Genomic DNA, 24,278 nt, shown 5'->3' with positions numbered 1-24,278 from the left:
TTATTACCCTAGTGGTTCTGGTTTTTAATTTGGCCCCTAGCTGCTCAAACTCCCTCAGCAGAACCCCCTTCCTTGTCCTATCTATGTCGTTGGTACCAACATGGACCACGACAACTGGATCCCCCCCCTCCCACTCCAAGTTTCTCTCCAGCCCAGAGGAGATGTCCTTAACCCTGGCACCGGGCAGGCAGCACAGCCTTCGGGACTCTCGCTCTCGACTGCAGAGAACCCTATCTATCCCCCTAATGATACTATCCCCTACCACTACAACATTTCTTTTTACTCCCCCACTTGAATGGCTCCCTGTTCCACGGTGCTGTGGCCAGGTTGCTCATCCTCCCTGCAGTCCCCGTTCCGGTCCCCACAGGGAGTAAGAGCCTCGAACCTGTTGGACAAGAGCAAGGGCTGCGGATCCTCCAACACTACCTCCTGGATCCCTGTACCTGCCTCACTCATAGTCACACCCTCCTGTCCCTGACCACGGACTACATCTGAATTAGTTAATCTAATTGGTGTGACTACTTCCTGGAACACAGAGTCCAGGTAACTCTCCCCCTTCCTGATGTGTCGCAGTATTTGAAGCTCGGACTCCAGCTCATCAACATGGAGCTGGGGTTCCTCGAGCAGCCAACATTTACTGCAAATGTGATCACCGTGAGCATCAATGGTGTCCACCAGCTCCCACATATTGCAGCAGAAACACATCACCTGCTCTCCCATTCTATGTAATTAATTAAATTTATTAATGTTTTTAAATGATATATTTAAGGGCCCTGGTTTACAAACTGTCCTGCTACACCACAGAGACCTTAAAAACTATAAACCACAGTTAAAGTTTTTTAAAAAAGAGAGAAATACTCCCAACCAATCACTTACGTGCTTCGTGGTGACGTCACACCTCATACAGCCCATCTACCCTGACCCAAGGAGCTCACCCACATTCAGCCCATCTACCCTGACCCAAGGTGTTCACCCACATTCAGCTCATCTACCCTGACCCAAGGAGCTCACCCACATTCAGCCCATCTACCCTGACCCAAGGAGCTCACCCACATTCAGCTTATCTACCCTGACCCAAGGAGCTCACCCACATTCAGCCCATCTACCCTGACCCAAGGAGCTCACCCACATTCAGCCCATCTACCCTGACCCAAGGAGCTCACCCACATTCAGCCCATCCACCCTGACCCAAGGAGCTCACCCAGATTCAGCTCATCTACCCTGACCCAAGGAGCTCACCCACATTCAGCCCATCTACCCTGACCCAAGGAGCTCACCCACATTCAGCTCATCTACCCTGACCCAAGGAGCTCACCCACATACAGCTCATCTACCCTGACCCAAGGAGCTCACCCACATTCAGCTCATCTACCCTGACCCAAGGTGTTCACCCACATTCAGCTCATCTACCCTGACCCAAGGAGCTCACCCACATTCAGCTCATCTACCCTGACCCAAGGTGCTCACCCACATTCAGCCCATCTACCCTGACCCAAGGAGCTCACCCACATTCAGCTTATCTACCCTGACCCAAGGAGCTCACCCACATTCAGCCCATCTACCCTGACCCAAGGAGCTCACCCACATTCAGCCCATCTGCCCTGACCCAAGGAGCTCACCCACATTCAGCCCATCCACCCTGACCCAAGGAGCTCACCCAGATTCAGCTCATCTACCCTGACCCAAGGAGCTCACCCACATTCAGCCCATCTACCCTGACCCAAGGAGCTCACCCACATTCAGCTCATCTACCCTGACGCAAGGAGCTCACCCACATACAGCTCATCTACCCTGACCCAAGGAGCTCACCCACATTCAGCTCATCTACCCTGACCCAAGGAGCTCACCCACATTCAGCTTATCTACCCTGACCCAAGGAGCTCACCCACATTCAGCTCATCTACCCTGACCCAAGGAGCTCACCCACATTCAGCCCATCTACCCTGACTCAAGGAGCTCACCCACATTCAGCCCATCTACCCTGACCCAAGGAGCTCACCCACATTCAGCTCATCTACCCTGACCCAAGGAGCTCACCCACATTCAGCCCATCTACCCTGACCCAAGGAGCTCACCCACATTCAGCCCATCTACCCTGACCCAAGGAGCTCACCCACATTCAGCTCATCTACCCTGACTCAAGGAGCTCACCCACATTCAGCTCATCTACCCTGACTCAAGGAGCTCACCCACATTCAGCCCATCTACCCTGACCCACGGAGCTCACCCACATCCACCTCATCTGCCCTGACTCAAGGAGCTCACCCACATTCAGCTCATCCACCCTGACCCAAGGAGCTCACCCACATTCAGCTCATCTACCCTGACCCAAGGAGCTCACCCACATTCAGCCCATCTACCCTGACCCAAGGAGTTCACCCACATTCAGCCCATCTACCCTGACCCAAGGAGTTCACCCACATTCAGCTCATCCACCCTGACCCAAGGAGCTCACCCACATTCAGCTCATCTACCCTGACCCAAGGAGCTCACCCACATTCAGCTCATCTACCCTGACTCAAGGAGCTCACCCACATTCAGCCCATCTACCCTGACCCACGGAGCTCACCCACATCCACCTCATCTGCCCTGACTCAAGGAGCTCACCCACATTCAGCTCATCCACCCTGACCCAAGGAACTCACCCACATTCAGTTCATCTACCCTGACCCAAGGAGCTCACCCACATTCAGCTCATCTACCCTGACCCAAGGAGCTCACCCACATTCAGGTCATCTACCCTGACCCAAGGAGCTCACCCACATTCAGCTCATCTACCCTGACCCAAGGAGCTCACCCACATTCAGCTCATCTACCCTGACCCAAGGAGCTCACCCAGATTCAGCTCATCTACCCTGACCCAAGGAACTTGATGGGCCTTCAATGGATCTGTATGACTCATTCCTGTGAACCAGTCGGCGTGTTGAGATGTTAGCTCTGATCTTAGTGATTTAAAGCCAACTTGTTTAAGTCTATAACTTCTAGTTTTGTGGGTATTGAAGGCCCATCAATTTTAATCACTAAGATCAGAGCTAACATCTCAACACGCCGACTGGTTCACAGGAATGAGTCATACAGATCCTGGGATCTTTATGTAAGAGAAGTCAGGGGCGGAGCCAAGAGCCAAGACCTGGAACCTCCCAGGTTAGTCGGGAAAGAGGAAGTGAAACTACACACAGTGGGGGAGGGTAATATACATGAGTGCAAAACAAATACAGGACGAAGACAAACAGATTTCATTACAGAGCTCACCCACATTCAGCTCATCTACCCTGACCCAAGGAGCTCACCCACATTCAGCCCATCTACCCTGACTCAAGGAGCTCACCCACATTCAGCCCATCTACCCTGACCCAAGGAGCTCACCCACATTCAGCCCATCTACCCTGACCCAAGGAGCTCACCCACATTCAGCCCATCTACCCTGACTCAAGGAGCTCACCCACATTCAACCCATCTACCCTGACCCAAGGAGCTCACCCACATTCAGCTCATCTACCCTGACCCAAGGAGCTCACCCACATTCAGCCCATCTACCCTGACCCAAGGAGCTCACCCACATTCAGCTCATCTACCCTGACCCAAGGAGCTCACCCACATTCAGCTCATCTACCCTGACCCAAGGAGCTCACCCACATTCAGCTCATCCACCCTGACCCAAGGAGCTCACCCACATTCAGCCCATCTACCCTGACCCAAGGAGCTCACCCACATTCAGCCCATCTACCCTGACCCAAGGAGCTCACCCACATTCAGCCCATCTACCCTGACCCAAGGAGCTCACCCACATTCAGCTCATCCACCCTGACCCAAGGAGCTCACCCACATTCAGCTCATCTACCCTGACCCAAGGAGCTCACCCACATTCAGCTCATCCACCCTGACCCAAGGAGCTCACCCACATTCAGCCCATCTACCCTGACCCAAGGAGCTCACCCACATTCAGCTCATCCACCCTGACCCAAGGAGCTCACCCACATTCAGCTCATCTACCCTGACCCAAGGAGCTCACCCACATTCAGCCCATCTACCCTGACCCAAGGAGCTCACCCACATTCAGCCCATCTACCCTGACCCAAGGAGCTCACCCACATTCAGCTCATCTACCCTGACCCAAGGAGCTCACCCACATTCAGCTCATCTACCCTGACCCAAGGAGTTCACCCACATTCAGCTCATCTACCCTGACCCAAGGAGCTCACCCACATTCAGCTCATCTACCCTGACTCAAGGAGCTCACCCACATTCAGCCCATCTACCCTGACCCAAGGAGTTCACCCACATTCAGCTCATCCACCCTGACCCAAGGAGCTCACCCACATTCAGCTCATCTACCTGGAACCATAACTTACTATTGTTCTTATTTCATGTCTTACCAGATACACCCCCTCCCCACCAAATCTAATACTTCTTTAGGCATTAAGGAAGACATCGTAGATTTGTGAGCATTCGTTGAATTGTGAGTTATGGTGAAATCCATGCCTCAGAGTCTAATGTTGTTAGGTACTTACATCACTCGCAATATTTCGTGATGCTTTGGCTGCAATAATAGGGATGGCATTAGGCTCAAGGCGATATCCTTTAGCCAGTGACTTCTTCCAGCTTTTTTTGTAGCAATTCTGTAAAAGAATAGAGAACCTTTAATCAGAGTACACTGTTTATTGAAAACATAAACATTGGCAAAATGCCACCCATCATAAATGCCTGTAGCAGTAGCATGAATGAGGGATGCAGGATGTTTTCATGCATGGTTTTCTAATGGTCTATTTGTAACTCCTTTTGGTTTTCCTTTTCTTTAGTTATCCTGGCTTGTGCTGCTCACCATTCCCCAGCCCAGAGGGTGGAAAGGATCCCAAATCCTCGGCCTCTACCAATTCTGCCCTATAACCAGCTCTTAAGGCAGTTGGTGCAGCCATGACTGGACACTCAAGCTCGGGTAAGAATCATGGGCCCTAGCCAAAAACCTTACTCAAGCACTATTTCATATTTAAGCTTTTGACGTTGGGTGAAAACTGCTGTTGATATGACCTCTGATCTCTTTGATCTCACAAAGGCCTTCGACACTGTCACCCGTGAGGGATTATGGAGTGTCCTCCTCAAATTCGGCTGCCCTCAAAAGTTTGTCACCATCCTCCACCTGCTTCACGACGACATGCAAGCCGTGATCCTGACCAACGGTTCCACCACAGGCCCAATTCATGTACGAACTGGGGTCAAACAAGGCTGTGTCATCGCACCAACGCTCTTCTCGATCTTCCTTGCTGCAATGCTCCATCTCACCCTCAGTAAGGCCCCCACTGGAGTGAAGCTAAATTACAGAACAAACGGGAAACTGTTCAACCTCCGTCGCCTCCAGTCCAGATCCAAGGTCGTCCCATCCTCTATCGTCAAATTACAGTATGTAGACGACGCTTGCGTCTGCGCTGACTTGGAGATCGAACTCCAAACCATCGTCAACACCGTCACCGAAGCGTATGAGAGCATGGGCCTTACACTGAACATCCGTAAGACAAAGGTCCTCTACCAACCTGCCCCCGCCACACAGTACTGCTCCCCGATTATTAAAATCCACGACAAGGCCTTGGACAACGTGGACCACTTTCCATACCTCGGGAGCCTACTGTCAACAAGGGCAGACGTCGACGACGAAGTCCAACACCGCCTTCAGTGTGCTAGTGCAGCCTTTGGTCGCCTGAGGAAGAGAGTGCTTGAAGACCAGGACCTCAAACCCGGCACTAAGCTCATGGTCTACAGAGCAGCAGTGATACCCGCCCTGCTGTATGCCTCAGAGACATGGACCATGTACAGCAGGCACCTCAAAACACTGGAGAGGTACCACCAACGCTGCCTCCGCAAGATCCTGAAAATCCATTGCAACGTCAGTGTTCTTGCTCAGGCCAACATCCCCAGTATCGAAGCTTTGACCACACTCAATCAACTCCGATGGACGGGTCACATCATGCCCGATACGAGACTCCCAAAACAAGCGCTCTACTTGGAGCTCTGGCACAGCAAGAGAGCCCCAGGTGGGCAGAGGAAACGCTTCAAGGACACCCTCAAAGCCTCCTTGAAAAAGTGTAACATCCCCATCGACACCTGGGAATCCCTGGCCCAAGACCGCACAAAGTGGAGGAGAAGCATCCGAGAAGGCGCCGAACACCTCGAGTCTCTTCGCCAGGAGCAAGTGGAAGCCAAACGCAGGCAGCACAAGGAGCGCACGTCAACCCAAGCACCCCACCCACCCGCCCCTTCAACCACCGTCTGCCCCACCTGTGACAGAGACTGTAGGTCCCGCATTGGACTCATCAGTCACCTGCAAACTCATTTTTAATGTGGAAGATAGTCATCCTCGGTTCTGAGGGACTGCCTAAGAAGAAGATATGACCTCTGGAATACTGACTCCCCTTATACAGAAAGATATTTTCCACAAATTTCTAATACACATTCATAAAGACTAAATTACATAAAATTGTATAGACCACTGCTTAATTATAGCATTCTTTCAATTAAACTGATCAAATCTTGGCGATAATTCAGACGGGCATAATCACCCAGTGAAATGTCTGACAAGACCACTCAGCAGGTTGATGAACAGATGAATTCTGAATGATAGCACTGGTGATAACAAAATTCTATCTGCTGTTAGATTATTGAAAGTTTAAAAAGGAATGTTCTTGCCATGGAGGGAGTGCAGCGAAGATTCACCAGACTGATACCTGGGATGGCAGGGACGATGTATGAAGAGAGATTGGGTCGATCAGGCTTATACTCGCTAGAGTTTAGAAGAATGAGAGGGGATCTCATTGAAACTTATAAAATTCTAACAGGACTAGACAGACTAGATGCAGGAAGGATATTCCCAATGGCAGGGGAGTCCAAAACCAGGGGTCACGGTCTAAGGATAAGGGGTAAGCCATTTAGGACTGAGATGAGGAGGAATTTCTTCACCCAGAGAGTGGTGAACCTGTGGAATTCTCTACCACAGAAGGCAGTTGAGGCCAAATCATTAAATATATTCAAGAAGGAGTTAGATATAGTTCTTAAGGCTAAAGGGATCAAGGGATATGGGGAGAAAGCAGGGACAGGGTACTGAATTTGGATGATCAGCCATGATCTCATTGAATGGCGGAGCAGGCTCGAGGGGCCGAATGGCCTACTCCTGCTCCTATCTTCTATGTTTCTATGTTTCTATGTTTAACATAATAGAAACTTAAAAATACAGTAAGAGAATTGCAAAGATTCACACTGTGGCTGATAGCATCTGCTTAAGTGTGCATTCCCCAACAGCATTTTGGGAATAGGCTGTTCCAGCAAATGAGGTAGAACAGGGATTGTCCTGTAAATGATTCAGCAATACTATCCTATCCCTCAAAAGGTTAATACAGAACAACTTGTAACACACTAGAGGAATAATTCAAGTTGGTAAATCCTTACATCACTTAAGTTGACAGCATTGCATTTAGCTTGAATGAACTCAGGCACATCTGGAGGCAAGGTGTACTTGTGCTTGATCTGTTCTCCTCCAGATCTGTACAGTTTCTATAAAGTAAAGCAAAGCCAAGTCAGAACAAGAACAACAACTTGCATTGCTGTGGAAGCTACATCATTAAATACATTTAAAACAGAAATAGACAGTTTCTTAGAAGTAAAGGGAATTAGGGGTTACGGGGAGCGGGCAGGAAATTGGACATGAGTCTATGTTCGGAATGGTCATGGCCCTGTGGGTAACGGAGCGGGCCCAGGGCCCGTGTAGCCTGGTTCTGCTCCTACTTCTTGTGTTCTAATTATGTGTTAGATTTCAGGAGATGGTTCTATTCCTGTTCCTGGCTGGTGTGGAGATCACCTTTTACAGAAGGTAAGTACTGTAGAAAATATAGGGACAGTGATCTCCTGGACGAGTTTCAATTGCCTAGATGGGTCGGAGAGGAATTTCCCAGATTATTTTTTCTCCCAAATTGGCCATTGGGTTTTTTTATCTGTTTTTTCGCCTCTCCCAGGAGATCACATGGGTTCGGGAGGGATGTAGAGTGATAGTAGATTTGAGGTTAGGATCAGATCAGCCATGATCTTATTGAATGGTGGAGCAGGCTCGAGAGGCTGATTGGCCTACTCCTGCTCCTATTTATTATGTTCTTATGTTCACTCGTACAGCATGTTTCATGTAATAAATGTAAGGATTCCGAGCATTAATAGGAGACGGGGAGATGACCCAGATCATTGTCAAATGTGATAGATCTTGAGGAGGCTTTTGAAAGCGGGTGGTGATGTAATAAGGCAGAGGTGTTTAACAAGGGAGTTCCAGAGAGTGGGTCCAAGATACCTAAATCCTCTTCCGCCAAAGGTGGACAGAGGAAACAGAACTGCAGGTCTAAACGGGACTTTGTGTGGGACAAGATGCAGGCAACTGAGCTCTGAAAATCAGCTACCTGTAGATACAAAATCAAATCAATGCCATCTGTAGCAACACTCCTATATTCCACTAAGGGCAAAATAGTGATCCTTCATGTAGTTGCTGATTTATGCCCTAGCACAAGCTGACATTCTAACTTGCCAATCGGATTCTGTCAGGTATTGGCAGCTCCCTCAGGTAAGATGCATTGCAGAAGTGCAACATGTCTTTGAGGGTTAGAGGGAAAAACTGGCAGAGTTCTTCCTTGCCCACGTTAAAAATACTTCCCATTGAACACAGAGAGGCCCTGATACCAAAACAAAAATGCACAGGAACTCCCAATTCATCCACGTGCTGTCATAGCTGAAATAATGTGAACAAGGGCACAAGCCATTGAGGTGCAAAAGGACACTAGAAAAATGTGAAATGGAATACACACACCGTCTGATATTCTGTGAAGATCCACTTACATCATTAAGCTGCAATGCATTGGCTTTAGCCAGCACCATTTCAACTGAGTCAGGCACACTGGTAAACTTGAGAGTGCCTGGCTGCAGTCTGTAATTATGCTCATTGAGTGCCTCTCCAGCTTTCTTTGCTTGCTCCACATCCATCGAACCAATGGGGCTCCAGCCAATGCCTTTAAACCAGTTATTGTAATCAGATTTGTAGAGGTTCTTTAATGAAAAAAGAAATAATTTTAATTGTAGAATATTAATCATACCATCACTGCTACCAAATGAACAGTAAATATTTTACTCAGGATATTTACCAAGTGGCAGGAGATCATGTTATAGGTGATAATTTTCCTCGTTACAGTGATGGTGAGAGATTGCCACCTTACCAATGTTATGGAATTTTTCAAGAACAGAGCAATGTACGGTAAATCTTGTGAGCTCCAGTCTCAGTGTGGAGCTTCACTAGACAGGAGCTTGGGTTGCAGAATTGGCCCTATAATGGTATAGCCCTGTCTCCCACACAACTCCCATCTAGCAAGACTCTACACTAGCAATGGTGCCTCACAGAATTTACCCCATATCACTACCCCACCTCAGGAAACAGGCTATAGGGATAAAATGCTTTGTATGTAGAAGTTAAACAACCCATAGGTAGCAAGTAAGGATTTGTCCTATTTTATCAAGCACTTAGCTAAGGACTTTTCATGCATTCACAAACACAGATACGATGGCCTTTCACTTAAAGTTTAATAACGCAACAACGACTGAGTTAATTCAAATGGTTTTATGCTTCACTGGCACAGATTACAAGCTCATCTTGGCTATAAGTAGAAGGAGAGCCAGGGAGAAGCAGGCCCCGGGACGTCGGTACCATGGCGGCTGAAGATTGTCGGGCAGGAGTGCGGGGAAAGGCGGAGCGAGGCAAGAGCGGACCCTATTGTGATGGCGCCAATGAAGATGGCTGCCGTCCTTGCGGGCTCCGTGCGTACCAGGCAGCTAAGTGTCCTTTGCTGCTTGGTGCGCTCGGCTCGTTAAGAAAAAAGCATTTCACTGACTGGATTTCACTTGTTGTATTTGGTTACGTGACAAATAAAATTGAAATTGAAATTGAATTGAATTAGGTCCTGGTCCTTTGACTGCATGCAGTCACTGGACTTCCTGCTTACAGAGATTTTTGTTACCCCGGAGCAGACTTGATTCTTTGTTCTGCTGAAGCTAGAATTTGTGCTTCTTAGTGTCTTTGCCCCTTATCTCTGTAACCTCCTGCAGCCCTGCAACCCTCCAAGAACTCTACGTTCCTCCAGTTCTGGTGTCGGACATTCCAATTCCCTCCACCCCACCATTGGGGGCCGAGCCTTCAGCTGTCTAGGCCCTAAGCTCTGGGATTCTCTCCTGAACCTTCCCACCTCTCTCTCTTCTTTTAATTCGCTCCTTACAATCTACCTCTTTGACCAAGCTTTTGGTCGCCTACCCTAATACCTCTTTATGTGACTTGGTGTCAAATTTTGTCTGCTAACGCTCCGATGAAGCGCTTTGGAATGTTTTACTACATTAAAGCTGCTATATAAATGTGAGTTATTGATTCATCTCTGTCTGCAACTTGGAATGGACCAGCATGGAATAGACCAGCTCAGAGCCATCCTGAATGCTGCAGAAACCTCTGATACAAAGAGCTAATTTGTCTTATCTCAGTGAATTTCTGTTATTAAGATTTGACTCTCTTACTTTGAGCAAAGAAAGATGAGTAACTTTCTTACATTCACAACTTCACTTAAAGTAATTTCAAAAGCTATGGTTTTCAAATTCTCTGCTTAATTGGCTTACGTCCCTCTCAATGCCCAGAGACATGAGAGCTACGAACTGAGCCAAGCTGAAGCGCTGAAGAACGGCCGTTCTGGTTGGAGATGGAAGCCTGCTATACTCCCCACGGAGAGAAAGCAAGAAATCATATTTCTCATTTAACGTTGTGACTTACGTCGCTCTGTATCTTCATCATGTTCTTGGACAGCGCCACGCTCATGGCGTCTGGCAGGTAGGTGTAGTTGTGGATCAGACGCTTGTAGTTGCAGTTGCTGGCCACTTCCTGGGACTTCTTGGCAGCAGTAATATTGAACATGTCCACCGGTGTGTGATACTTGGTCTTGCTCTTTTCGTAGTCTTTTTTGTATTCACGGTCAGACTGAATCTTGGCTATGCGCATGGAGTGGACCAGCTTAGGGTCGTCCTGCAGGCTACGAAAGCCAAACTGTTTGCCCTTCGCTTGCTCATAAGCTTTCTTGTATTTGACCTGTGAAATAATAGTTCAAATTACAGCAGGTGATGTTACAATAGGACTACTTTTCTCAACAGCAAAGCAACCTCACCATTAGAATAAAAGTACATGCAAAGTTTAAAGTATTAAGAGCCAAGGGTTTTTGTAGGCAATTAATGACAATATCTCAACAAACACTGTGACTTTTGCATTGAAATTAGGCTCTTCAAATATAAACCTAATGTGCTTGTATGAAATGTCCTTGTCTGCTGTTTTAATGCAGCACTAACATGATTATTTTAAATAGAGTATTATCTCTGTTAAAATAGTGGATAAAGAATTTTCCAAACACGTTTGTATGCTACTTTAAAAAGAACAATTTTGTAGGCCATTAACTAAACTGGCATCATTAAAGGATATTTCTTCAGTCTCTAATCATTTTGATTAAACTCCTTTAATTTCATAAGAACATAAGAACATAAGAAATAGGAGCAGGAGTAGGCCAATCGGCCCCTCGAGCCTGCTCCGCCATTCAATAAGATCATGGCTGATCTGATCCTAACCGCCAATCTACTATCACAGAACCATCTCCTGAATCTAACAGAATTAGACACACGAACTAGGAGCAGGATCAGGCTACACGGCCCCTGGGCCCGCTCCGCTACCCACAGGGCCATGTCCGATCCGAACCTAGACTCATGTCCAAATTCCTGCCCGCTCCCCATAAACCTTTATTCCCTTTACTTCTAGGAAACTGTCTATTTCTGTTTTAAATTTATGTAATGATGTAGCTTCTACAGCTTTTTGGGGCAGCATATTCCATGGACCTACCACCCTCTGAGTGAAGTAGTTCCTCCTCATCTCAGTTTTGAAAGAACAGCCCCTTATTCTAAGACTATGCCCCCTAGTTCTAGTTTCACCCATCATCGGGAACATCCTCCCCGCATCCACCCGATCCAACCCCTTCACAATCTTGTATGTTTCAATAAGATCGCCTCTCATTCTTCTGAACTCCAATGAGTAGAGTCCCAATCTACTCAACCTCTCCTCATATGTCCACCCCCTCATCCCCGGGATTAACCGAGTGAACCTTCTTTGTACTGACTCGAGAGCAAGTATGTCTTTTCTTAAGTATGGACACCAAAACTGTATGCAGTATTCCAGGTGCGGTCTCACCAATACCTTGTACAACTGAAGCAATACCTCCCTATTTTTATATTCTATCCCCCTAGCAATGAAAGCCAACATTCCATTGGCCTTCTTAATCACTTGCTGCACCTGCATACCAACCTTTTGAGTTTCGTGCACCAGGACCCCCAGACCCCTTTGTACTTCAGTACTTTCCAGTTTCTTGCCATTTATCCTGCCAAAGTGCATAACCTCACACTTTCCAGTATTGTATTCCATCTGCCAAATCTCTGCCCACTTACTTATCCTGTCTATGTCCCCTTGCAGGTTTTTTATGTCCTCCTCACTCACTACTTTCCCTCCCATCTTAGTATTCACACTCTTTAACCTTAGAATATGTTAGCCAGCAGTCCTTTTGCTCATTGACTTGATGGCATTGTGGGTTGATGTTTCTGTGGAGCAGTGTTAGGTCACAGTCCTTCAATTACACACACAGTGAGCTCCCATTCTCTCCAGTTTATGAAGGGACAGGGAGTGAGTAGAAAGCATCTGCGTAGTTTCATGATCCTGAGCTCCCAGCAGGGTGCAGCACTCACAGTGAGCATGAGTTGGAGACAGACCTACAACACGTGGCCCCAATTCACCCTCTAGTGGAATAGCCCTGCCTCTTTTATAAAGTTTTAAATGAAAATTGATCAAATACTCTGTCTGGGCATCTGTTCCACATGTCCACTGAGAAAAAGTTTTTTCTAAACTCTAACCTTGCACCAGGCTTGTGAATTTTGTATTTTTGTCCACTAGTCCTATACTCATTGTCCAAGTTCAATAACTTCAACATAAGAGCATAAGAATTAGGAGCAGGAGTAGGCCATATGGCCCCTCGAGCCTGCTCCACCATTCAAGATCATGGCTGATCTTCAACCTCAACTCCACTTTCCCGCCCGATCTCCATATCCCTTGATTCCCCTAGAGTCCAAAAATCTATCGATCTCAGCCTTGAATATACTCAACAATTCAGCATCCACAGCCCTTGGGGGTAGAGAATTCCAAAGATTCACAACCCTCTGAATGAAGAAATTCCTCCTCATCTCAGTCTTAAATGGCCAACCCCTTGTCCTGAGACTGTGCCCCCTAGTTCTAGATTCACCAGTCAGGGGAAACAACCTCTCAGCATCTACCATGTCAATCAACCTTATCACTATCTTATATCTACCTTATCCATACCACATGGCACAAGAGGAATGTAAAGGGTTGGAATAAAATGATATGGGGATGAATTATAATAAAGTGCAATTAAAAGTAAAATATGAACATTGTATACTTACATCACTCGCATTATGCCGGGCAGATTTAGCAGCAATAATTGGAATAGCATCGAAGGTGAGGTTATAACCCTTTGCTAAATCCTTTTTCCATGCTTGCTTGTAGCAGTTCTGCAAATGAAAATGATCTTTAATTAAATTATTCAGCAAGGAGTCATGCTGACACGGCTCAAAACTATATAAAAATGAAATAAGAAACACCCATTGAACTGAGCTGGCACATTATCTGGTGTGCAGTGTGCACGATGATTCAAAATAAAGTCTTATTCAGCCACATTGCTGACAGTTAGAGCATGCAATCAGTTATCGCTTCAATTCGCTCAGAAATTGCCAAAGTCACTGCCTGCAGGTCGCACAATTTCGGTACTCAGGCAGAAAATGCCATTGCATGCGATAAGTGTAGAAATTTGGGGGATTTATCGCTGAATGTGGCATGTCAAATCACTTGATCTGGTGTTGTGACTGATGTACTGCAGCACAGATTGACGAAACAGTTCTGAGCCTGCCAGTCCCCTACCCCGAGATGAGTTCCTGGCTTTCGATGGGCTGTCAGTGAGATGCTGAATGAAAGCCAGATGCTTTCTTTGAGCGAGGAAGAGAACATCTTAAGTCACTCTCAGGTAGGTATTAGCGCCCAAGTCAAGAGCAGTACTGGCAGAGGTCTAGGAACATAGGAACAGGAGGAGGCCATTCAGCCCCTCAAGCCTGCTCTGCCATTCAGATAGATCATGGTGGATCTGTACCTCAACTCCATTTACCCACCTTTGCTCCACATCCCTCGATACCCTAACCTAACAAAAATCTATCGCTCTCAGACTCGAAAGCTCCAATTGTCGCAGCAATCAACAGCCTTTTGGGGAGATAATTCCTGATTTCCCTCCTAAATGGGCCAGCTCTAATTTTAAGAATATGCCTCCTCGTTCTTGATTCCCCCATCAGGGAAAATAGGTTCTCTGTATCTATCCTTATGTTGTGACTGATGTGCTACAGCACAGATTGACGGGAATGGATCTGAGCCTGCCATTCCCCTACCCCGGGATGAGTTCCTGGCTTTAGATGGGCTGTCAGAGAGACGCCTCAATCATCCCCTTGGTCTTCTATTCTCTAGGGATCGATTCAGTCTGAAGTTGAAGGCCGAGGTTTTCTGTTCTCTCTATTGTGAATGGTGCAGGGGAAACCAAAATAGAGGAGTAAATATATAGAAAAGGAGAGAAAATAAAAACAGAATGCCTTCATTTATTTAACACTTGTGAATAGTGTAGCAACAGCTGTGGCCAGGTGGTTCTAGTTTTTTTTTAAATTTTGTTCATGTGGGCATCGTAATCAAGGCCTGCATTTATTGTCCATCCACTAATTGCCCTTGAGTGGCTTGCTGGGCCATTTCAGGGGACAGTTAAGAGTCAACCACATTGCTGTGGGTCTGGAGTCACATATAGGCCAGACCGGGTAAGGGCGGCAGATTTCCCTTCCCTAAAGCACATTAGTGAACCAGATGGGTTTTTACAACAATCCGGTAGTTTCATGTGTCACCATACTAGCTTTTTACTCCAGATTTATTTAATTAACTGAATTTAAATTTCCCAGCTACTGTGGTGGGATTATGAACTCATGTCTCCAGACTATTAGTCCAGGCCTCCAGCATTACTAGTCCAGTAACATTACCATTACGCTACCATTCCCTTAAGTACCACCCAGTTTGGTAATTTGGCACTGCAGGCAGTACCTGCCACGAATACTTAAGTGCCCACCTGGGGAACTTCTGATTTTGCAGCAGATTGTTATTTTTGGAATCGCTGGTGAAGATGAGTAGCAGGCAGAAATTACAACTGAGTGGTAAATGGAGTTCATTTTGAACAGTTAAGAATATCTTTGTTGTTTCCCCACTTTCCTCAAACGTCATTTGAAGACACAGTCACATCTAACAGAAAGGAGACCTGTTTACAATGAAAGAGACTCATTGAGAGAACAATTCCAACCTCGAGTACCATGAAAATGGGAAATTGCTGTCCCATGGATGCCATCCTTCCCCTCCCCTCATAATGTGTCTAGCCCTTTTGGTGATAACCCTCTATTATTAAAGGCAAAGAGAACATCTGGAATTCGGCATTAACTGCTACCACCAAGGGAAAAAGGCCCAATAATCTTTATTGATCCGGGTACCGCCAAGGTTTATTTTTATTTTTTAAATATTCATTCTTGGGGTGTAGGCGCCTGCCTTGATTTTGATACAACTGAGTGGCTTGCTAGGCCACAACCAAGGGCAGTTAAGAGTCAATCACATTGGTGTGGGATTGGAGTCAGGTATAGGCCACACCGGGTAAGGATGGCAGGTTTCATTCCCTGAAAGACATCAGTGAACCAGATGGCTTTTTAAGACAACCCAACAGCGTCGTCGTCACTTTTACTGATACCAGCTTTTTATTTCCAGATTTAAAAAAAAAATCTTAATTCAAATCCAGGCCATCGTGTTTAACCTCTGAAACAAAGGTCGGCTCAATCTGGAGTCGAAGGCCGGGGTTATGCGCTTGGCAGCCTGAGATTTTCCTGTCCGTTAAAGGGAATGGGGGAAAGTGCCAGCTTGCCAGCGGACAAGCAGAAAACCCTGGCCCAAATGTCATAGAAATTTTTCCTGCGCATTAGAACTTCCTAGTGTGTATGTCAGGTGTATGTTACACACACCATTTGAGACACTGAAATAGCTGCACTTTGAATACTGTTAAATGTAAATCACCTCTAAAGCGGTACTTGTTCTTTCATGAGCTGGCCATTGCCACATAGGAACAGGAGTAGGCTAGTCAGCCCCTTGGGCTTGTTGCACCATTCATTTAGATCATGGCTGACCACAACTCCATTTGGTAGAAAAGATGGCTGCTGCGTTTGAACAAATCTAAGCAAAGGTACTTACATCACTGCTATTAATAGCATTGACTTTGGCCTGAATAAACTCTGGTAAATCTGGAGGATAGGTGTACTTGTGGATGATCTTCTCTGCTTTAGCTTTGTAGTTTATCTAAATCACAAAAAAAATACAAAAATGTGAGACTGTGGTATTTAACATGTTATAACGAATGCTCAGAATAAGTTAAGAGGCTGCCAGCATTGGGAAGGATGATCAATGCCTAGCACTAAATGTACAGACATGTGCAGGTAAATGAGAAGATCAGATACATTTTTGTGCTCTTCAGAGATATGAGTCAGTAATGATGTTGCATATTATTATTATGCCTGTGGGGTTGTATCTATTATATCAAAACGCACAGAACCACTTGGTCTGCTGCTATGCCACGCAGACCGTGAAAGTCCCAGGCTTGGTCCTTGGTCTGTGCTCAATCAATTTATCTGAGACAGGGCTGCAGAAAGGGTGCTATAGAAGGGGGGGGTGGGAAAACCAACCATAGTTCCTCCTCTTAATCACTATGTGGTGATTGCAGAAGGCGAGTATGTCTGGATCTTGAATGAGGACAGTGTTAGGATTGCCTGTGATGGCCGCTATGGTGAAGACTTGCCTATCGAGGTCACAGTTGGGTGAGGTGGCAGAAGGCTTTTAAGACAGGATATTAAATATATAAAAGGGGAAGGATAAATTAAATATGTGACAAACGCAGAGTTCAAATCCTGCGTCTAGTGTTTGTTCAGTGCACAATGGTTACCATTGAGGTTTCAGCCAAAGAGCTGGTGAATCCACTTGCTGTACCAAAGTAGTACGGTGATTGTTTATGAACATACGAACACTGACGGACAGGTAAAGACCCTCTGGTCAATCAAGCCTGTCCCACACAATTGCAATACTTTGTGAATCATAATATATACTCTCCATTCCCCACCTGAAACCATGTGATCTCCTGGTAGAGGCGAAAAACCAGATAGAAAACCCAGGCCAATTTGAGGGAAAAAAAATCATGATCCCCTTCAGGGTGAGATTATATCCGCTGTTGGAGGGTGAAGGAGGAAGACATTGAATGGAGGCAAGTACTTTTCCACTGAAAACAGAATGAAAATGAAACGTTTATCTGTTCTTTTTCTCATCTATCTCCTCGCACCTTCTCCAGAGCAGCTGTGCGAGAAGCCTGGCATCTTTAGACTGTGCACCTTCACGGTTTAAAGAATAAATGTATGACATGGTAAAACCTACAGGGAGATGAAGGGTAGGGACCTTTAAAGAGAATGGAGGAGAAAATATTTTACTGTGAAATTTTCACTTTATTCACCAAACCATTCCTGTATTTCGCAATCTCAGCTTGACTTTTAGAAGTGTCTGTCACTTGAACTTGTTCATTTCGAGGTTCCATACCTGCGAATTTTAGTGATATCTACTGAACATGTGCTGCACCAGCAGAAAAACAAACATCTTTCAGATCATTAATCAAGTATTTAATTTCAGCATGTTTTAAAATTAGAAGCAAAGCATGTTTCGCAATATCTACATTCCAGGATCTTATTGCTCCTAGTAACCTGAGGTGAAGAGGTATTCTGAATGTTCTACTTACATCACTCCTCTGTTCTTGGTTATGCTTTGCCAGGAGCGTTTCTGGGGCGTCTTCTATTGAAGTGAACTTAATGGTGCTCGGAGGCTGACGGTACTTTTTCTGTTACAGAAAATTAAGACATTTATTTTTAAGAAGAAGCCATTATGCTTTGTGGCATAGAATGCTGTATAGTAAATCATATTTACAGATATGCATGTCTTTTGACACTTACGTGATATTAAACTTATCTAAACGATTACACTGTAGCGGTTCGTGTAGATCGCCACTAAATAAGAGAGTTTGACTTCGACGAACTATAAATAAGTTGTTTATTTACAGGAACAGGCTAATTACAGCAGGTAAGATGGCTGACTGTAGGAGCACCGTGGTGTAGGTCTTGTCCCAGCGGGGACTCCACGAGAACTGGGTTCGCAGTCCTGTGGAGAGCGTGATGACGTCATCACGCTCGCGTGCGCTTAGGCGGTTACGTGACCTGCGCCGTTGCGTCGGTGCCTCTTCCCGGTATGGAGGCTGGCCGTTGAGACCGAGGTCGCGAGGCCGGGCTGTGCCGGTGCTTGCCGCGGGAGTGGAGGATCGCTTCGCTCCCGCCGGCTGGCCGATGCGGCCGAAGACGCTAGGCCGGGCTGTGCCGGCAGCCGTCCTGGAAGGCCGAGTCGGGCTGGCAGCCGCTGCACGCACGTCACGTCGTACGTGATGTGACGTCAACACGTTAGGGTGCCTCTTAAAGGGGCAACGGCCCCAACATGTAAGTTAAAGGGGCAATGGCCCCAACAGGTAAGTTATACATACAGTAAGGTAAGTTAAAGGGAATTATGTATCTCAATGTAAGGGACAACCAGTGGTACCGCCACAACACCACAACCAGAGTTTCTTCTCCTGCCCCCATTTCCACTGAATGATTTGGATGATAAATGAATGATATGTTTGAAGGCTGCTGCAGGAAAGTCAAATCCAAAGACCTACCTCATTGAGGATATCCATAGCGTTCTTGGCCTTTTCAACATCGATGGAGCCATAAGGAATCCAGCCAATGCCTTTTTGCCAGCTGTTATAATCTGCTTTATACTCATTCTGTTAAGAAAATGCAATAGGAAGGAATATTATTTACCAATAACTAGATAGGTAATGATACAAAGTAAAAGAAAACCAATAGTGAGACTCAAGCAGTGCTTTGAACAGCACTTTCGATCCTGTGAGTGGTCCAGTGAGTCAGGGAGACATCAACCTGAGCCCAAGTAATAATAATGTGAACTAATAGTTTAAACTAGGTACTTACATCGCTCTGCAAACTGTAGGATTTCTTAGCCAAATTCAGAAGCAAACTGTCAGGAGGCATAAAATAACGATGTATTGGTTGCTTATAGCCTGCGTTGCTCACAATGGCCTGAGCCTTCTTGGCCTGGGTGACGTTGATCATGTCAAGTGGAGTATGGTATTTGGTCTTTGTGCTTTCATAGTCCTTTTTATACGCACGCTGAAAAGAGAGAATAAATATAATCAATTTTGGGTTTCTCCGAGATCGGCATCATCGAATCACAACAGAAACTGCAGTTGCCAGTTTAAAAAAACCAGAAAGACAGGGGGAAAGTGGATAAGATCTGAGAACAATTCATCACCTCATTGCTGGCCTTGTGACGAGCTCAGCTTGCTGTTTTCAGTCACATTTGTGTTTCTGGCATGAGGTATCTGGCGCACAAGTAAAAATCTCAAATCTAGGATCTGTCTGATGTTAACAGCTCTGCCAAAGCTGGTCTGAAGCCAGCCACATGAAGTTGTGCAAGTGTAACCTTCTTAATGGAAGCAGAACTCACTTTGCTTCAAACCGTAACATCGCTATATGAATTTCGTATGAATTTTACATAGGCCGTTACATTGTGAATTTCAAATGAAACTCTATTAGCTGCTTGCTGAAGGAATGTTTTTTGTCTTGATGCCTGGGATTGAGTGAATATATAAATATTATTATCTAGAGAGAGCTACTGTTTTCAGAGGAAGGCGATGCGGCAGCCAATTGATCTCCTGCTGAGTGGTCGATGACCTTTACTTACGATTGATTGCATCAGCAACTTAGTCAGGTCTTTGAAATGTTAAATACAGATGTGCTTGCCATCTCTCCTTGGTGCCAAGCTATCAGTTCTTGAGCTCAACCTAGTTGATACGCAAGTCAGGTTACCTACAGTAAAATAGGCAAACTGGTCTGGTAATTGGGTAGATATGGGGAACCGGTGCTCATTCAATATCTACCTAAAAAGGTCAAATGCTTGTTATCAAATTTACTGTCCTGAGAGAAAAACTTTGATCTGATATGTGAGAAGCTTGTTTGACTAATATAACCTGGCAGCTGTGGCTCAGTGGGCCGCACGCTCGCCTCTGTGTCAGAAGGTTGTGGGTTCAAGTCCCACTTCATGACACTTGAGCACAAAAATCTAGGCTGACACGCCAGTGCAGCACTGAGAGAGTTGGGGGTGCCGTCTTTCGGATGAGATGTTAAACCGAGGCCCCGTTTGCTCTCTCAGGTGGATGTAAAAGATCCCATGGCACCATTTCGAAGAAGAGCAGGGAGTTCGTCCTGGCCAATATTTATCCCTCAATCAACATCACTAAAACAGTTCTGACAAAGGGACTTCGACCTGAAACGTTGACTCCGTTTCTCTCTCCATGGATACTGCCTGGCCTGCTGAGTTTTTCCAGCGTTTTCTGTTGTTATTATCTGGCTGTTATCATTTTGCTGTTTGTGGGAGCTTGCTGAGTGCAAATTGGCTGCTGCGTTTCCTACATTGCAACAGTGACTACATTTCAAAAAAGTACTTCATTGGCTGTAAAGCACTTGGGACGTCCGGTGGTCGTGAAAGACTCTATAGAAATGGAAAATTTTTCTTTCTTTCTCAACTCTGCAGTTCAGGTTCAGTCGTGTCTACAACTCATAGCTGGGCTTTGTGATAGAAGTTAACAACATCCCTGTGCCCATATGCAAACGCTGGCCTAGAGCGTGGATCGCACCTGGCGTGGGGCCCGCCCCAGGTGCAGAAAACTCTGCTGAAGAGCCAGCAGCAGGACCACGGAAAATTGGTCCGCTGGCCTCTGTTGAGCTGCGGCACCAGTTCTGGCCCCAGAGGCAGACTGTCAGGGTGTAAGATTGACCGGCTGAGGGCCTAGGGTAAGTCTGAGTGGTAAGCAATTAGGAGTGGGGAGGGGGAGGGGGGGGCGGAAGGGGCCAAGCATAGGCCAGCAGCAGTCTGCAGTTTTAATGTGGAACCAGGGGAAGCACCCTTGCTCCACATTCAGGTAAAAAAAATATTAACTTATTTTCTAGATGCCAGCCTCCAGTGATCTCTTCAATGACCGCATGTTTGGCTACTGTGCATCTGAGAAAACTGGCTGCAGTGTGCACGGTGATCCTGCGGCCAATGATTAATCAATTTAACAAAGGGAACTGAAGCAAGCATTAGCTCCCTGATTTACATAAGCAATGGGCCTAACAGCAGTTTCAGACAGACACCCTGGACAACTACAGGACGCCCTAACCAATATGGCGTGTGATGCACTTCCAGTGCGGACTGAGCATGTTGCACGCCATATTGGACGCTGCACAATCGAATTTCTAGGCCACGATATCATAAAGTTTACAAGTGTAATGTCCTCTGTCAGTGTTACAGTTTATTGGATTGTGTGTACGAAATAATCACTTGTGTACTTATTCAATCTTTGCTGTCTGATAAGAATTTTTAATATCGGTATCTTAACAATTTTATTTTGTTAAAGTATATCTATAAATTTTAAAATTAATAAATTCAATTACTAGTTTTAGCCTGAACGATGTGGTCTGATAGCATGTTGCCTTCTGCTTTCAGAAAAGATGGGAATGCATGATGGGTTGTCCATGTAATGTCCAGTGCAAGATAAAATGGTAAAAGGGTAATTGTTAATCCTGTGGCATGCTATTCCCATTCACTGCATACATACAGTATTTCTGACCACAGGAAGAATAGGTCTTACTATGGAAACTACATTTTGCTGTGAATAAAACGAGTTGAAAGAAAGCCTGAATTTGCTACCCTCAATGTACAGAAGCGCTGCCCTTCCCTCAGCACCCCACCACATGGCATGCCTGAGATGGGTAACTCAATGTAGGGAGGACCACAAGTGCAAATCCATACCTTACCACTCCATTGAACCTATGTAAGTCAGAAAAGTGCCTGTTTTCCAAGCAGGCGTGGGCCCTTTTTGCTCACCTCACTCTGCATCTTAGCCACATGCACAGAGTGCAAGATCTTGGGGTCATCCTCTATGCTGCGAGCTCCAATGTGTTTCCCGCGAGACTTTTCATAGCTTAATTTATATTTGATCTGAAAGAGAAACACTTCCAGCATTAATGAGGTGGGACTATATTTTCAATAACTGATTTAAAAGCTAATAATAATCATTCTCATTTTTCTCTTTGTGTGAATATCAAGTTGAGAATGTTAGATGAGGAAATCAAACATTTTCCCATAGGGCAAACCCAATGTCAGCTTCAAGGACTCCTGGCCAGATATAGTGCAGCTAGATGCAAAGTAAACCTCTTGCTGTTCTGTCTTAAGGGTGTCCCTCATCTCCAACTTCAAATGAACTAGTACCAGATTCCATTTCCCACACAAGTCACCCTATTGCTTTTGGGATAGGCTCGATGGACCAGCTGGTCTTTTCCTGGCCATCATTTTTGTATGTTCGTATGAATGTGACTGCCAATTAATACCAAATTAGTGCCAGTTTTGTGCATCAAACCCACAAGGAACGTATTGTATATAAGACCCTTACAGCCAGAAAACAGAGGAGACTTTCACCCCATTGGCTTGGGCTGGATTGAACCCGAGACTTAGAGCTGCAGGATTAATGGTTAACCCACTGCACTATCCAGTCCCCCTGCTGGGCACTTTTAAAATACAAATTATTGAGTGCTTGTCCATGAACATCAAAACGGAAGATAGCTAAGTCTTAATGAGTTCCATTTGTTACAGAGCTATGCAGTCCTATTTTATATTTCAGAAAATGTTTAATCCTATGTTGACGGTAACATTGAAAGTGGAGACTAAAGTAATGGGACAGAACCGGAAATATTCTAGCCTAAAACATCCCTTCTGTGTGAGACAGCAATGTACATGTACTTTCTCCAATCTAGCACACCACTGGCTGCTTATAGTATGGTCTCCTCTACAATGGGGAGACCAATTGCAGATTGGGTCGCCAATTTGCCAACTACAGGAAACTCTCTTTTAACCGGCACCTAAATATCCAGAAATCTCTCTTAACCGGCAAAATTCAGGAGTAGGTTCAGGTAAGTTATATTATATATTAGTGGCCATGTAACCGGGGTTCCTAGATCTGTGGCCGTGTAACCGGGACTCCTGCACAAGTGCCGTGTAACCAGGACTCCTGCACAAGTGCCGTGTAACCGGGGCTCTTGCACCTGTGGCCGTGTACGGGGCTCTCATACCTTGGTAAGTATACCTCTCTGTAATCCGGACTTTTTATCAACCGGCACCGCGACGGTCCCGTCGGTGTCGGATAAAAAAGAGTTTCCTGTAATTCCATTCAATTTCCATTCCTATTTTGACCTCCTACATTGTTCCAATAAAGCTCAACAGAATCTTTAAGATCAGTATCTCACGTTTCCCCTGGGCACTCTGCAGACCTCTGGTCTACACACTGATCTTAGCAACTTCAAACTCCCCCAGTTTCTTCGTGAGGGTTTTCCTCATCCACCTCTATTTTGTACCTTTGTTTTTTTTGTATTTTCCACCGATTTACCTCATTAATCGCAGACCCTTTTGTTCTTTTAATGCCTTTTCACTGCATCACTGAGATGATCTTTGTGCATCATCTAACAGTTTTTCATCTATTTCCATCATTATAAAAGAAACTGTTCATGGGCTACTAAACCTGATAGGATCAGCATAGCTGAATCTTGGCCTGTTGTTGGCTACTCCCTCTAGTTTTACTCAACCCTATATAGAGACGCACTCATCTTCTAGCTTCCAGTTCTGATAGTAGGATACTGTAGGAGTCGCTGCACTCCTAGCAAAGAATCTATAAACTCACTAGTAGTTAACAAACTGAGTTTAATGTACTAAAACTTTACAAAACAAGAAAATGCAGGAGAAGCTCTAAACAGGTCTATTCACTATCACTCCACACGAGGACTAGCTGGAAACGCCCTCTACCTCTGACGTCATGACGTCATCACGTTTCCCGCCATTGGAACGT

At 45.7% G+C, this 24,278-nt stretch overlaps 1 protein-coding gene across 20 annotated transcripts in view; it reads right to left on the bottom strand.

Annotated features, from left to right (window-relative positions):
* neb (nebulin) overlaps positions 1 to 24,278 on the bottom strand; it is a 347,384-nt gene that overhangs the window by 273,430 nt on the left and 49,676 nt on the right. For all 20 annotated transcript variants that reach the window (XM_085986921.1, XM_085986920.1, XM_085986925.1 and 17 more), the window contains 10 exons: positions 22,268 to 22,381; positions 19,312 to 19,509; positions 18,999 to 19,106; positions 18,036 to 18,134; positions 16,454 to 16,558; positions 13,552 to 13,659; positions 10,823 to 11,134; positions 8,860 to 9,066; positions 7,435 to 7,539; positions 4,512 to 4,619 (listed from right to left, as the gene is read on the bottom strand). In XM_085986921.1, the coding sequence (XP_085843047.1) occupies positions 4,512 to 4,619; positions 7,435 to 7,539; positions 8,860 to 9,066; positions 10,823 to 11,134; positions 13,552 to 13,659; positions 16,454 to 16,558; positions 18,036 to 18,134; positions 18,999 to 19,106; positions 19,312 to 19,509; positions 22,268 to 22,381 (1,464 nt within the window). The remainder of the gene's footprint in view (positions 1 to 4,511; positions 4,620 to 7,434; positions 7,540 to 8,859; positions 9,067 to 10,822; positions 11,135 to 13,551; positions 13,660 to 16,453; positions 16,559 to 18,035; positions 18,135 to 18,998; positions 19,107 to 19,311; positions 19,510 to 22,267; positions 22,382 to 24,278) is intronic.

Source organism: Somniosus microcephalus, chromosome 4 (genome assembly GCF_052327205.1).
Source record: "Somniosus microcephalus isolate GS21.2 chromosome 4, FLI_Smic_1.0, whole genome shotgun sequence".
NCBI classification, from domain to species: Eukaryota; Metazoa; Chordata; class Chondrichthyes; order Squaliformes; family Somniosidae; genus Somniosus; species Somniosus microcephalus.
Note: the sequence above shows the minus strand (reverse complement) of the source record. Positions and strands in the feature narration are given on the sequence as shown.